Source organism: Poecilia formosa, unplaced genomic scaffold (genome assembly GCF_000485575.1).
Source record: "Poecilia formosa unplaced genomic scaffold, Poecilia_formosa-5.1.2 Scaffold25, whole genome shotgun sequence".
Taxonomy (NCBI): Eukaryota; Metazoa; Chordata; class Actinopteri; order Cyprinodontiformes; family Poeciliidae; genus Poecilia; species Poecilia formosa.
The window spans coordinates 1,194,826-1,210,757 of NW_006799964.1; the positions used below are offsets into that span (position 1 = coordinate 1,194,826).

Below are 15,932 nucleotides of genomic sequence, written 5' to 3' on the forward strand. Positions count from 1 at the left end.
TCTTTCAAAAAGCTCTTCTTCGAATCTTGCAATTGGTCACAAATGTCCAGGTTTATTTTCAGAAAACTTGTCTTAACATATAGTTGCTTCAGTAGTGGCCTCAGCTTCATACATGTTACTGCATGTTAACCACATTTTTGTGGGAGGAATGTAAATATTTTTAAGAGGATTCATCCATTACTTTCATTGTTGTTGGTTCAGTCATGAGCTTATGGTGACATTCTTGAGCCAGCATGCAGGCAGTGAATCCGTCTTTAATCTGTGATCACATTTTGTATTTCAGCTTCATGTGGACTACATCAAGAGTTAATAGCAAAAGTTCTCCCTGAACATCGTATGAACAACACCAGATGCGACAGAGCCAAACTCTTGACTTTATTTAATAATAAAAAATTTAATTTGTTATCACTATTCCACCCCTTCAGAACAGAGACCCACAGAGTGACTGTCATACTGCTAACGTAATTCACTGAGCCAAACCACAAAAAATGGATGTTGAACGTATCACAAAACTTTTATTTAAAACTGCTAACTGAGTATGTGAAGATTTTCTGAAACACCTCTTAACCCATTTTCATTCGGAAAAAAGAATGACACAATTTGATCACTTTATTGCTTATATGATGATTTAAATGGCAGCAGGGCACATTTTAGCTTAGACTGGCTCAGTTTAACTTAGTCTAACTTAGTTTAGTTTATCTTAAGACAACACAATAAACAGAAGAGCATCTGGTTAAGTGAGTTCAAAGGTGCAGGTTTCTATCTCTGCTGAAGCCCTTTTGGCTTTCTCTTTATAAGATTTGAAACTGTTTACTGTGTTCCAAAAATAACCCAACTTTCACAAGAATTAGAGAAGTAGTTCATTGATATAAATCCTCAATAAAATGGTTAAGCACTGAGATTTTAGTGCCTCCATGTTTTAGTCTCAGAAACCATGGATTGAAACCAAAAACCTTTACTGTTTTGTACATTTTTGTTTTAAAATATATTTGTCAAATTTAAATACAAATTATTTTCTGTTGGGATAAAACATGTTCTTGTAGGAATTGGGTCAAATATTTTATGTATAAATACATAGACTGAGAAAAACTCAGACACATTTTTATTTAAAGAGCTCAATCAAAACAGTGACACTCTTCTGCTACAGCTCTTTTAAAATAATATGTGAAAATAGTGAGTAAAAAGGAACTATGCCCATTATGCAAATAATAAACATAAACTTGGAAAAAGTTTTCCCATTTATGTATGTGAATACAATCAAAAATTTTCTTAAAAACGAATAACCAGAAATCGATTTTTGTATCTATGTGGATGAGGATTCTAAATACAAATATATTCTTAAAACTCATAATGAAAGAGAAGCAAAAAAAAAAAAAAATCTGACTTCTGACACATTCCCAAACAGGCACTACAATTATTGTATACTTCCGCTGTAGGAGGCGCTGTTTCTTCTGTCATGATGAGTTTATATTTGGATAATTTTTTTGAAAAATTATTTTTAGTTTAATCACATTTTTCTATCACATTGTGAGCTCTGTGTTAAAGCAACACTGATCAATGCCCATATTTTATATGGGCATTGATCAGTGTTGCTGATCAATGCCCATATCATGGGCTGAAGCATTTACTTTACTTGTTTAGGCGTCGAGGGCAACAGAGAGTGAGACAATTGCAAAATGTTTTGTTTCCCTTTGTCAAAGAGTTATGGGTTTTTGTTTTCAGATATAAAAAGAAAATTAAACCAAATAAAACCTTGTTGCTAGTACGTGTTTGATATATTTTTTTTATTACTGATGTTTTATGAGAAAATCCAATTACCCGAAAATCTCTTAACCCATCAGAATTAATTACAAAGAAAGAATTTGATTTAGAAAAAAAAAAAAAAAACATCTATATTTACAGTACATCTCATTTCCCTTTTCATCTTATTTTTTTAACTATCCTGCTTTATAGCAAACAGACTCTGTATTCTGTAAGTGACAATAGCAATTACACCATCAGAGGTCTGCACTCATAAGTTAAACCAATTATGGGTGGAACGTTGAACTAAACTGTTTATTTTGTTAACTCTTGGCGTGAGTATCTGTGGACTGATTGTCGATTATTCTGTTAAAGGCGTCACAAGGAGAGCTGGGATCACAGAGAAGATTTCCAATGTTGACATAATTTTTCTAAGTCATGACAGAAAAAGTAAATATTTGTATTTAGTCCAAAATGAAGAAAAGTTCATTTCCGTTCCAACTTGATCAAATTATACAGCATTGAGAAATATTTTATTTGCAACTTAATGCAAACTTTTAAAATAAGTCATGGTTTGGTAGCCGAAGGGGGAATTATGTAACCAAGTTCTGCTTTAAATCCCCTCAGCCCACCTTCATATCCATGCATACCAACACAACATTTTATCCATGAACAACAACCGTGGCCCAAGTCTCGGTACCAGAAAGAGTATGTAACTCTACCTTCTCCTAGATAGTGTACCAAGCCAGATGGGAGTGGTCCATTCCCAGTGGGGAGATGTATCCAGGACAGGTCATAAGATCTGCAGTGTGCAGAGGCTCTCAGGGGACACTCCGAACTGGGGCTACATTGTTAACCAGCATCATTGTCTGCAAGGGTTTCCCATGGATCAAATGTTGAAAACTTCAAACCCAGAGGTCTCATAGCTGCTCAATGAGCACGCTGGGAGACAGGACTGTTCACACACGGTTTCTCACTGATCTGAACGAGGCCTCGTTGGACACAGTCACCGTGGCTCATCATCTGGATGCTGAAGAAAGAAAAAGGGGAGATGCTTTAGCAGAATAGGAAAAAGGGAAAATAAAGCAGCAGCAAAATACACAGAGGAAGACTGAAATGCCGTATTACTGTTACATAGTGGCTAAAAGCAGCAAAGCTCACTGCACAGAAAAACTAAATTTGTCATTTCATTTTCAGATGCCAGTTCTTCAAATTATCTTTGCATGAAAAGAGCTGGAAAGAAAGCAACTTCATTTGAAATTCATAAGAAATCACTTGAGATAACGTGGCTGAAAACTCAAGATAAAATCAAATATAAAGTTTGTGAATCAATTCTGCAGCAGTTCACTTTAGGTAACAAAACAGCTGGCGCACAGATTTTGCAATTGCATTTGCTCTAGTTGTTGAAGGTCATCTGTGTTTGGTCAAAGAGCAGCAAAAACACAACATTGACCTATAATCTTTACCAAAAAAAAAACCTGTTATTTCTGCCTGCTTTAGCTTAAAGTGCCCGGCAAAAGCATTCACACCGTTTTGAACATTTCACATTTTATCATGTTTCGACCTCAAACTTTTATGGACTGTATTGAAATAAAATACAGATGTCACTTTATTAGTAATTAAAGTGGCCAGTACATAAGCTTACATTAGCTTAAATCCGGTAGTTTGTGAAGACCTCAGATGTTTGCCAGAGAACAACAGCATTATAGAGAACAAGAAACACAGCAGATGAGTCAGGGAATAGGCTGCACAAGGTTGAAGTTGATGTAAGTTATAAAACTTTATTGCACGCTTTGAGAATCTGATTGTACAATCCATCACCTAAAAGTGGAAAGACTGTCACTGTTTCATCTTGACTCTTTCCTAGACAAAGTAATTGCTGCAGCTAACTGTTTGTGCTCTCTTCCATCCTAAAGCCTTTAAAGAGGCAGTATCCTTTAAAATCAACTTTTTTAGATGTACATTTCATATTATAACATACCTGGGGCGTTGCCTTGATTCTTGCATGTTTGTGAATTTCTTTGATCTCCCCTGGCAACTATTCAGCTGTCCAAAACGAATGGTTGGTCCTAAGCACCACCTTCAAGGCACAGCTCCACCTTAAAGCTGCAGTTAGCTTCCAAACTTCTGCCTTACAGAGCAGCCCAACCCCATGGCTCCCCCAACTCAACACCGTCAGACTCGCCAGAAGCAATTAGCAAACCACCTTTTGTAATTGCGCATCTAATGAGCTCATTATAGGAGCTATTTCTCAATGCAACACTAGTAGAAACATTGTTAAATGGTTAATAGAGGAGAGCTGTTGTGATGACTTACTGAAGGCGGAGTTTCAGAAAGAGCAGGAGTTTTTAAAGAGACAGGTCCAATTTCAAAGAAAGTAAAATGTATTTTATTTTCTTTAAACACTACTGTGTTGTGTTTTTGCTGCTCTTTTAATATATATAGCATTTTTAGAATATCTGAAGGTAACATAGTTACTTGATTATGCTATAAAGTGGTACTAGCTGCCTGGAAAATACATAATTCAAGCAATTGTCTACTGTCACTACATGCCCATTCTGGAGGAGTGAATTTCCTTAAATAGAAAACCTTTTTTTTTCATTTTTTTTTTTTTTTATCAATTTCAATAGTGGACTGTTTAAATAGGATCATTTGGAGTGAATGTATGATTGGATAGAACACAATTTTTTTGTAAAGTGACTTGAGATGCCATGTGAATTGCTGTAAACAGAACTTAAATTGAATTGCTTCATTATGTAATACGTAGTAAGATCACATACATTTTTATATGTCTTAATTTGTGTGAATAGTTTATGCCTAATGAAAAGTGCATTTGGAAGCCTTCCAAAGTAAACAGGGATACAATTTCAGTGTACTTTTTTCAATCAAAAGTATTAGGTTCAATGACTACAACATTTAAGCTTCTCAAATGCTGTGTACTTTTTGATCCCAATGGGGATAAGTTGAAACCTGATCAGAACTTTATTAAAAGATCTTCTCAAAGATTTGAACTTGACACAACTTCAAAGTGAAAACCAGCTTTATAAAAGACTAAAGAGACAAAAGAATAAGCAAAAATATGGCAGCAACATGAAGAACAGAAGATTATCATGTCACTTTATCAAGGTTTGCTGTCATCATATCAAAACTGCCTTTCAGATTATTGCTTTCAGGGATTTATAGTCTTCTTTTAATGTACATGGCGAATACAAGAGTATCAATGAAATAGCCTAATTTTGTTAATAAATATCAATATTACCCAAAAATAATAATTTAATTTGGGTAATATAATGGTATAGTTATTTGCAACTGTAAACATACAATTTTCCTTAAATGTTGCTACAACATTTGCTACAATACTTCGGACTGGAAAAAGAAATCTTGAAGAATAACACTGCCTCCCCCTAGCGGTGACAACTGCAAAGGATTAGTGTCTTTATAGTTAATCAGAATAGAATAGAATAGAATAGAATAGAATAGAATAGAATAGAATAGAATAGAATAGAATAGCTACATTATAACATTAAAAGATTTTAGCTAAGAGTTTAAATAAATAATCACATTGACCTAATGGTAAACAGATTATAAGAAAAGAATTGACTAGGGAAATGTTAAAAAGCTTGAATATTTGAATACTTACTGGTATAATTACATTGTGAATGAAAACATAAAACATGATGAAATAGACACAAGCATATTATGCAGTAAGCAGGAAGCTGTGAATTTTTCCTCTTCTAACACATTGTGCAAATGAGATTGCCCTGAACTGGTAGGAACTCAAGCGTGTAATGGCTCAAGGGATGAAAATTTCAGAATCTGCTCATACTGGCCTCGAAGATTACAAAAAGAGAGCAGTTCATGGTGAGGATAACTGGGATCACAGATGATGGCGTACAGACACAAACAAAAAAAAAAGGTTGTTTCCAGCCTTTAAATAAACAAATACATATTTGTGTAACAAAATGTCTGTTTTTAAACCAATTTTTTTTTCTTAGTTTCAAAATAAATCCACAACTAATAGGTTTCCTTTTTTACTTTACTTCCCTGCTGTTTAGATGACAATGACTCGTAGCAAAACGTACAATATAGAATAGGTAATCAGTCTATTGATTCTTTATCAGTCATGGATTGAGTTCATCAGAAAGAATAGGAAAGCATCACGTCTCAGTCATGTGAGGTTCTCAATAAGAATCCTTCAGGACATAAGGTTGAACGTTGTGGGCTTGAATGGTCAAACACCTACTACCTCTAATCTGTGTAAGGAGGTTTGATAGGCTGGGACTGCAGGTTAACAGATGGCCTCCCTAAGCACCTGTCAGTGGATTTTATCTGTCCTGTGACAGCTCAGATCATTACCAATCAGCCTGGTAATGCAGAAACAGCAGACAAAAACTATCAGAGAAACACGGAAAAGTGATTTGCCCCACATGGGTAAACGAAGCAAACCGAGTGTGGAACATTCCTCCTTTGAGTAAACTGGTTTATTTGAGCCTACATGTGAAATTGAAAACAGTTTTGTGGACCAGATGGAACTACTGGGATATATTCTGGAGGACTGGACAGAATCTCTGGACATTTTTGGATCAGTTTGGCTGGAAACATTGGGTATTTCCAGAACAGCGGAAAACTGGACTCACTCTGTAAATCTTGCAGAACTTCTGCTCCTGGATGTGCTGTGCCACATGGATCTTTTGCTGGAACACCATGCAGTTTGTTTTAACATACTGGGCCCACTCTACGCAGACGATCCATGCCTGTGGCTTTTGCTCCAGTCATGAAACAGACTCACAATGTTTTTATTTCAGTTTCTTTTTATGTATGTTTGAAGTTTACTGCCTGGAAATCATTTAGACTGAGAGGTACACTCTCCACTATGTACCAAAACAAAAAAGAAGACATATGGATAAGATATGAATATAGTAGACGACCTGTTATGTTATAATTCTGTTTTCCCATGTGATCTGCTGCTGTATTTGAATGAGCTGTATGTTTACTTGGTAGCTTTGATCCTTAAAAATTGGAGACAATTTTGTATTGAAAAGATTCAAGTCATATGTTGAAAATAAATCGTCATAATAGAGAAATATCTGGGAACATGATCACAGTCAGCGAACGAATCCTACAATACCCACAATTCCTTGCATCCCTTGCTGTGTTGATACAGCAAGGGTCAAAATACGTCCGTTACGCAATGTGGTTTCGAAGATTTCGTCTAACAGTTGGAGTTGGAAGGGAAAAAACGGAACATAACTGTCAGCTAACTTTACCCAGACAAGGTCTTCAAAGGTAAGATTTAGCTTTCTAAAGGCATTTTTAGACCTCTTGAGACTTTATTGTTCATGAAGTCCAATGTTAGCACAGTGATTAAATAAAACAATCTAGTTAGCTTTGTAAACACTTTAAAAAACAATAGCAGCGACAACAACATTAACGTTAATAAAATTAACGGTAAAACTTAAGGGTGGTAGCATGTTTTTTTTTTTTTCCCGTATCCAAATCAGTTTCCAAGGTACAAAGCATGTTAAAGTACCATTATTTCTGGTATCCTTTTCCCCACGTTTTTATGTTTGCTGTTAGTTTCAGCATTAGAACTTTATGTTGGTATCTATGTTGGTACCCTGCATTTTTTTTACCTTCCTCATTTTTGGTTTCCCTCTTCTCCTTTACTCATCCCAGCCCTTATGTCCTGAGTTATGACATCAGGCTGGTTAGTCTTCCTCTCTTGGAGATAAGAGCTGATATCCTGTAATAATGAGTTCCTGTCTTATTTCCTGTCTTATGTCTCTTCGTTCCCAGCAGACTGACTGTCATCATGACGTTTGCACATATGATTTGATTACTTATCGGCATGTCTGCTGCTGGATTGTGTGCTGTGGTGGTTGTGGTTTTCTTCATGGCCTTCTACCTTCTCCATCGTTATGGAGATTTGAGGAAACAGCATCGTCTCGTCCTCCTAGGGACGCTTCTGTCCTGGTACCTCTGCTTCCTCATCGTTTTCATCCTCCCACTTGATGTCAGCATGGTAGGTGTTCATGTTTGCCTGAAACTTTTAAAATTTATTAACAAGCACGTTTCATTGTTTGGGTACATCAAATGTGTTTGTGTCATTATATTTCCGTTGCTCTTTTCTTAGACCATCTACAACCAGTGCATTCATGACAATTCAAACCACACTCCCTCTCAAACCAAAGGTGAACTTTCTGATTCAGCTCCTTTACAGCCTTCAAGGTAAACTCTGCTATTGTAGTATTTCTCACATTGATCATCTCATTTCTTTTCAGGTCGGAGTCAGAATGATCCTTCAATTGGTGGTTCCTCCAACATAATAACTTGTTACTTTTTAGTTAAACACAACATTTAGTTAAAAAAAAAATGTAGGGGAACCATACCAGCCTTTATCAGCCTCAGTAAAGCGCTTTTGTCCACTTTAAGCTTTTGAAACTATCTACAATTTACAATTGGTACAATACTCTTAACTACTTCTGATTTTGGGAATGTTAACCAAAAATGTGTATTAAATCCCTAATTACCTGAAGTTGTCAAAATGGAAATTCTAACAAGCTTTTTATTTGAGATGCACTGATCAGAAACTTGAGGCTTTTTTCTAATACTATATTTTTGTAAACCTTTGACCAGCTGATACAAATTTTAGATTGTTCCAATTTTTATTTAGTAACTATCGTGTATTATTAGGACATGTAAGAACGGCAAACAGTCAGGGTCTGTCATGCTGTAAGTCGTCCGATTCCAAGTGAATTTTCTCCCCCAATTGGTGTGAACACTGTAGAGCTGAATGCCATACTGCAATATATGTTTTATTCCAAATCCAAGTTTACGAAGCTGTTGCGAGCATTTTTATCTTTGTTTTATCTGACTTTGTGTGTGTTTGCTTACTTTCAGTGTAGCAAATGTGTGTGTGAAGCCCTGGAGTTACATCCCGCATCATGTCCTGCCAGTGTTTTGGAGGGTTGTCTATTGGACTTCTCAGTTTCTTACGTGGTGAGTTCCTTTAATCATCCAGGACCTTAAAATAGACTGAGACTTACACTTTTAATGAATTCCAGAGAAAAATAAATATATATGGATTTATTTATAAATATTTAATACATGTGTTTCCTCTGTGCATGACTGCTCAGGCTGCTGTTGCCCTTCATGCAGTCCTATGCACGTTCTGGAGCTTTCTCCATTGTTGGGAAGGTTAAAACAGCTCTTATAGAAAATGCAATTTATTATGGCACCTACCTCCTCATCTTCATCTGCCTGCTGATCTATGTCTCTGTTCATCTAAAGCTGAGACTCACACGGTACGTAAATATTGTTTAAATTCATCAAGGAAAAAGAAAATATTTTGAAAATATATCATATGTTGCATATGCATATGCATTCTCTGAGCTTTTGTTTTATATTGTAAAAAAAAAAAATATCCAGTTCGGAACTCCAGACCATCAGTATTACGGCTGCTAACACCTGGGGCCTGTTCCTTTTGGTGCTGTTGCTTGGCTACGGCTTGGTGGAGATCCCACGATCCTATTGGTTCTCGTCTTCAAATAGTTTCTTACTGGCCAAGACGTACTTTAAGGTAGCGAAACTGGCAACGGAGAAAGCTTCAGCAGAGGAGGACTTGGCAGATGTTATGGAGGTGAGAGTTTTTTCATAATATGTTTCATTTAAATCAGAACGCCAATTTTTTTTTTACCTTGTTGTTAGTTCGATGTGTTTTTTTTTTTGTTTTTTTTGTAATTATTAAAAAACTTTATTTCTGTTATCAGGAAGTTGCAGTCCTCAATGAGTCTGTAAGGTTCAACCACAGCCTCAGGACATGTGTAGACACTATTTTGACAAAGGTGAGAATTGCATAAAGGCCATTGTTTACTAAGCAGTGCCAGTTTTTCTTTCACTATGCATGTATGCATTTTAATATTGCTTGATGCTACCACTCTGAAATAACCTGTATGTGAACTACAGTGTCCCATTAGGTACCAGGAAGAGATGGGAAGAAACCCGCAAAGCTCTCATTGTGAAGGTGCTTCTTTTCCTACCAAAAGTGGCCTAATCAAACTTCATGAAAAAGTATCTACCTTCTCCTTATTTGTAGTGTTGATTTCTCAACAAGTTGAGTGTGTGAAGGATGGTTAAATAAAGTTGTACTTGTTTGTGTTCAACTTAGGTCATTTCTGCCGTGCAGAGGCACAACCAGACTCACGTTCAGTGGTCCCTCTTGTTGGATAAGGCATTTCATCTGGAAGATATTGCTAAAAGCCAGGGCAGTCCAGTGCGAGTTGTCAACAGAACCTTCTCTCCAAACCATCTCGGCTGGGTCCGCAGGTTTATCTACACTCCTACTGTAGGTGAGTTCTTTCAGGGCCAAAATCTTCAATTTGCATTTGAAGTGGATCCCCTAATGTTTAAATATTTCAGCAGAGGTAATGCGTATTGCTGCTGAATGTATTGGCAATTCGTTTTTAGAGAAACTTCTTTTGCCTCAGTGCATTTTAAGGTTCTCCTCCACTGCAGCTTTCTCAATTGCTCGTTTTGCACATGCGATAACGCCACAGCTAAACAACCTCATTGACTAAATAGCCTATGTTCCACGCACAGATACTTTGGAAGAAATACAATGCGACACGGCAAAACCAGGAACAAAACGCCAGATACATTAAATCTAAGTTCTGCTTTTGTCACAAACCAGAGCCACCCATGCTGTAAAGTTTGTCTGATAATCATTTTGAATCCACAGTTGTCGATATTTGGAACTTAGAGTCCAAATATCTCTAGGTGTTTCTGTTCAAAACCTGTACTTCTGTTTGTCATTCTCAGAGTGGTACTGGGAGTGTGCTTTCAGGAAGACTTTCTGCAGGCTGCTGGCGGTGCTCCTTTCTCTCCTCTCTGTGGCAGTCGTCTGGTCTGAGTGTACTTTCTTCAGTGCACAGCCTATCCTCTCTCTGTTTGCAGTCTTTGTCCAGAAAGCTGAACAACATTACAACTACATTTTAATTGAGGTAGACTTCTTTTTTTTGTTTCCTAATCCAGAAATTGTCATTGTGAAGTCAGTATTTTTTTATATATATAATTCTAATAATCCCACTATCTTTTTCAATGCCCTTTATCATTTTCTCCACCAGATAGTGTGCTTTGTCAGTATCCTCTTCATGTGTGTGTGCGTGTATTCCACGGTCTTCAGGATACGGGTCTTTAACTACTATCATCTGGTGCCACATCACCAAACTGACGCTTACAGCCTGCTGTTCAGCGGCATGTATGTCCATCAGTTGGAATGCTTGATTTATTTACTTTTTTTGGATAATTTCTTATAGAAAGTTTTCATATGATGCATTTTCATGTTGTGTTATTGAAATTTGCATAAATGATCAGAAAAATTCAAATCTTAAGATCAAGCACATTTGGAATGGGTCATTCTAGGAGAATAACAGATCAGGTGACGTCTCAGTTTTTCTTTACTTAGGCTGTTTTGTCGTCTGACTCCTCCACTGTGTCTCAACTTTCTGGGCCTGATTCATTTGGACTCTGCCATCTCACACCAGGACAGAATGCAGACGTCTTACACCTCTGTGAGTTCATATACTGTACAGCCTCATTCAAACTACCAAATACTTCACAAGTTGATCAACTTTAGGACCACAGCGTAGAAAAAAAAAAGTAATCTTTGTGTTAAATGTAAATTGTTTTGTCTTCTTGCCTCTCTGTCAGATTATGGGCTCTATGCGGCTGCTGCCTGTGATATCTGATGGATTCTACATCTATTATCCCATGTTGGTGGTGCTGCTTTGCATTGCAACTATTTACAAGTAAAGTAACCATTCAGAATTCCTGTATATGACATTTATGTTTATGTATCCCATACTATATGGCTACTCAAACCGGATGTGGAATATTATTGTGTAATGTTGATGTGTTGTAGATGTTTAAGTATTGCAGAAGACTGGAATTTCCGTACTATAAGCTGCTGCTTTTTTCACGTTGAAATGCAGCTAACATAAGGCTATCAATCAACGGGTTTTGAAAGTGAAACTGGTTGTGGGGTGATGGCGGGAACGGAGGCAGGAGTTTGTTCTGTAATCGATGGGTTGCCAGTTCGACTCCATCTCCATCATTGGATCTTTGGGCGAGACATTTCACCCAACTTGCCTGCTGGTGATGGTAAGAGGGCCTGATGGTGGAAGACTAAAATACTAAAACAGCGCAGAATCGGTTGCAACTTCTCCTTCTGTTTGCTGATTGACTTGGTTGAAATTCAACCGGAAAAATAAAGGTCAATGGGAGAAATCCCAGAGAGCATACTTGAAGAGAGATGAGAATTGAGTGGAATTGCGTTGGAAGGCTAATTTGAGGGGTAAAACGTTTACATTTCCTCTCGGTTTTGGACCTCAAATAAACAATATCAGGCATCACATTATAAATCCAGAATCACCTTTATGCCACTAAGAATGTTTCATATCACTGACAATTTTCTTAGTTTTTCTCTGATTTGATTTGTATCACTGTCTGATCTAAATGTTCTCTTTCATGTGTTCAAGTTATCAGTTTTTCCTCTAATGACACTTACTTGGTTATAATTTGCTTACTTGTAGTACAAATAGAATAGAGAATGCTTGGTAATAGCATGTAATTGTGTTTCTTTGTTTGTATAGGTTGGGCTCTCGCTTCTTGAACCTCCTAGGTTTCTATCAGTTCATCACTGACAATGAATTTACCTCTGAACTGGTAGATGAAGGCAAGGAGCTAATAAGAAGAGGTATTTTTTTTTCTTATTGGCTCTGTCACTTGCTGCAGCATTTAAAAAAAAAATCAAATTAGGTTTAGTTTAAAATAATCTTGAGGTTTTGGTATTCATATTTTAATGTGTCTTAATGCTGCCATGTCCTATAATGCACATTTTATAATTATCAAAATATCACTGAATGCAATTTGCATATCATGAAGAACTGCCTGGATTACAACAAATATTTGCAATTTATTTAAATACCATAATTAAGGGTCGGTATACCATAGATGTATTTGGTGACACTTCTTTTTAAAGACAACATAAAATGTTTTAAAAAGGGAAGCGGCGGTAAGGGATCAAGTCACTACACAACTACAACTAATCTGACGGAAAAGCATATTTTCAGAAAAACATTGACAAGGTAGAAGTAATGATTTTAATTTTTTTCTATAAGCTGTAAAGTCTGCTCTCTATCAAGTGTCTATGCAGAAAGAAATTAATAATTAATTTCAATTATTTGCTTATTTATTTCAAGTCATATCGTCATTGCCACATTCACCAGCATTATTGCATGTTTTCCTAATATTGTGTAGCCCTGGTTTTTATTAGAAAAACTATTTTTGTGCTCTCAAAATTAGCACAAATACGTTGATTGACTATATTTATTATTTTTTGAATTTGAGGAGATTTTTGAAGTTAATATAGGCAGGTTTTTGGTTTAATATAGTATTTACATACTCCTAATTCCCTATTTGCTAATTCTTTATGGCTCAAAACCCATGGCTTGTGGGTTGTCGTCTCTTTCAGCTTATAAAGCTTAAAGATACACACACTGTTCCAAAGGATAAAATCAAAAGTTATTTAAGTTATTCTTAAATAAAAAATAACAATCCTCCTATGCATAAATTATGTTTAAATGGCAATGGCTATTTGAATTTGTAAAAGTCAAATAAAAGTATCAAAGTTCAATAATGTTAATTGAAATAATGTATATTTAGCATATTATATTTCAGGCCTGATTTGTCTAGTATAAATAAAGTAGATATTGAAATAGCTTCCGCCTAGATGTCCAGAAGGCCAAAAGGTTGTGAAATAGTCCTTTAACTAAATGCTGAATCAGAAGCCAACTTCATTGTGGTGTTTTTATGACTTACAAATTAAATCCAAATCAAGTTTTAAATTGACATTTTCTTTGAAATGTTCATAAGGTTTTAAAACTTCTACAGAAATCTAAACATTTGAGACTGAATTAGGAACTGCCATCTTGTTACACTCGTTGCATGCATTTTTGGTCCTTTCAAAAGGAGGAAAATCTTGTTCACGAGTTTAACTGTGATTAATATTGCTCATTTCTAGAAAGAAGAATAAGGCAAAGAGCAGAGGATGGGCAAAATCGAAGATGGGTAATAAATTATTATTATTATTTTTTTTTTTATTGTCCAATACATCCTCTTTGTAATTTTGTTTCTACTATGTTAGTTCATGGATTCTGTTTGTTTGTATAAAGTGTTCTCAGGTGTTTATATGGCTGTTTTGGCTTTTACTTTAGGCTTGGAGGGAACGATACAGAGACCTGGCGACCTCGGAGCGAAGCAGAGCCAATTATAGTGAGCTGGACGAGAACTCTCCTGAAACAGAGATGAGGACTAGCGGTAGGTACTAAGGACGAAAAAACACTCAACAGCAAATATGAAGAATACGTTTGTACTTCTTGTGATCTCAGTAACTAGTGTAACAGGTAATACAGGCATTCACTGTCAATAAATTATCACGTTAAAAAATGTATTTATTTCAGTAAGTCAGTTCACTGAGTGAAACACACAGACTGTTATTTGGCATTTACAGATAATAAAAACATGACATTTAAGATTATAATATTACGTCAGTCCATCAAAATAATAAAATGTGTTTAAAACTCCAAAGTACATTTGAATTTTGCTTATTTAGTACAGATTTTTTATTATATCACTGCCTGTATACTTTAGTCCTCTGACTTTAAAGGACATTGAGATCACTTACATCCGTCAGCAGTGTACTGTTTATAAGCATGTCCTTCTCTGTGATTGCAGTCAACAGAAGCAATGGAAACATAGAAGAACAACACACAGGTCTACTGCAGGATAACTCCGGTGACAACAGTTTCCCAAATAGAAGGTATTCCTTTAATTAAACTAAAAATGTTACATTAAGAATGTAATTTTTAATATTGTTTTCCATAAAGAACTTAATTTCCAAATTTTTGGGTGTCACTAATCTTGTGTTTTTATGTTAACTCCACAGATCTGCGGCTGGACAGTATCTGTCTTTCTCACCTTCTCTGAAAAGCTTGTTTGACGATGTGTAATCAAATCAGGCTCTCTCAGGGAATCAAAAAGCCAATAAACACTAGAAATCATTTAAGTTACAAAGAATTTCTATGTTTTTTAAAGACATTTTGAAGGATTGATTCTGTGGAATAAAAAGTATTGTGTGTATCTAATAGATTATTACAGTTTATAGATAAAACAAACTGTTTAAACAGCTGGTTTCTTGTTAAGAGAACTTGGTAACAGACTGGGGTATATTTATCCAGAGTATTTGGCATTTTATTTTAACCAGCCCTTTTTAAAATTTATATTTTTGTAAATTGTTTTGAACTAGTTTTACATGTATTTTTAATAAACCTCTGTACATAATGAATACTTCTTTATGACCTGTGATACTGATTCATATATTGAATCAGTATCACAGGTGAAGAAGTATTCATAATGTGCATGACACCTTAACCTGTTTCATGTTGTAGATTTTCTTTTTTTATAAATATTGTATTCTCAAGTGAAGTCACATGAGCTGCTTTATCTAAAATGTTTTAACAAATAATTTTTTATGTTATTTTTTGCTTTAAAATTGACTTCTTAAAATCAGATGTATTTTATTTATTTGTTTTTATCTTATTTTGTGTGTTATATTTAATGTATAATAAATTACCCCGGCAATAAATGAAAGGGGGGAAAGTGCAATTAGATGCAACATCTGAGGTAAGGACGTAAGGTGGTACTTTTATTTAACTATTGTAATCACCTATGGGGTGAATAGAAAGGTATGTATGTATAGATTCTTCAAGAGAATTTAAAAACTGAATATGGCTAAGTAACTACATATTTTTATAAAATTAAAATCATTAAACGTTTTAAAATCAGATAGTTTAATTTCCTTTTTAACGTATTAAGGATATTAATTATATAAAATAGATATTTCTAATTTAATGTATTTAAACAAAATAATAAAGGAAAGAAAGAATAAAAGAAAAACAATATATTTTACAGTTTATAAAAACAGTAACTGGTTGCGCGTGCTGCATTTTCGTCCTCTGTAAAATACGGTATTCCATTATGTCTTGATTGCAAATCGGACCTTTCATGAAACTAATAAAAAAAAATCAAACATACAGCACACTAAAATCTCCTTATTTCCATAACAGAATGTCAAT

At 35.3% G+C, this 15,932-nt stretch overlaps 1 protein-coding gene and 1 long non-coding RNA gene across 3 annotated transcripts; one reads left to right on the plus strand and one right to left on the minus strand.

Annotated features, from left to right (window-relative positions):
• Positions 1-1,937: 1,937 nt before the first annotated feature.
• Positions 1,938-4,109, minus strand: LOC103135378 (uncharacterized). The gene is made up of 2 exons (XR_001661635.1): positions 3,722-4,109; positions 1,938-2,770 (listed from the first exon to the last, which is right to left on the minus strand). It is a non-coding gene; the product is annotated as an uncharacterized LOC103135378 (long non-coding RNA).
• Positions 4,110-6,895: 2,786 nt separating this feature from the next.
• LOC103135380 (LMBR1 domain-containing protein 2-B-like) lies at positions 6,896-14,863 on the plus strand. Of its 2 annotated transcripts, none has more exons than XM_007548052.2 (18): positions 6,896-7,026; positions 7,537-7,762; positions 7,874-7,968; positions 8,641-8,739; positions 8,877-9,044; positions 9,169-9,379; positions 9,510-9,584; positions 9,706-9,810; positions 9,908-10,088; positions 10,558-10,739; positions 10,863-10,996; positions 11,204-11,309; positions 11,449-11,546; positions 12,390-12,493; positions 13,820-13,866; positions 14,013-14,115; positions 14,533-14,617; positions 14,744-14,863. In XM_007548052.2, exons 2-18 carry the CDS (start codon positions 7,589-7,591, stop codon positions 14,805-14,807), a joined length of 2,031 nt encoding a protein of 676 aa, XP_007548114.1. In that variant the 5' UTR covers positions 6,896-7,026; positions 7,537-7,588; the 3' UTR covers positions 14,808-14,863. The 2 variants fall into 2 exon arrangements, with proteins under 2 accessions (XP_007548114.1, XP_007548113.1); XM_007548051.2 differs by having other exon boundaries at positions 6,897-7,026; positions 7,540-7,762.
• Positions 14,864-15,932: the final 1,069 nt, after the last annotated feature.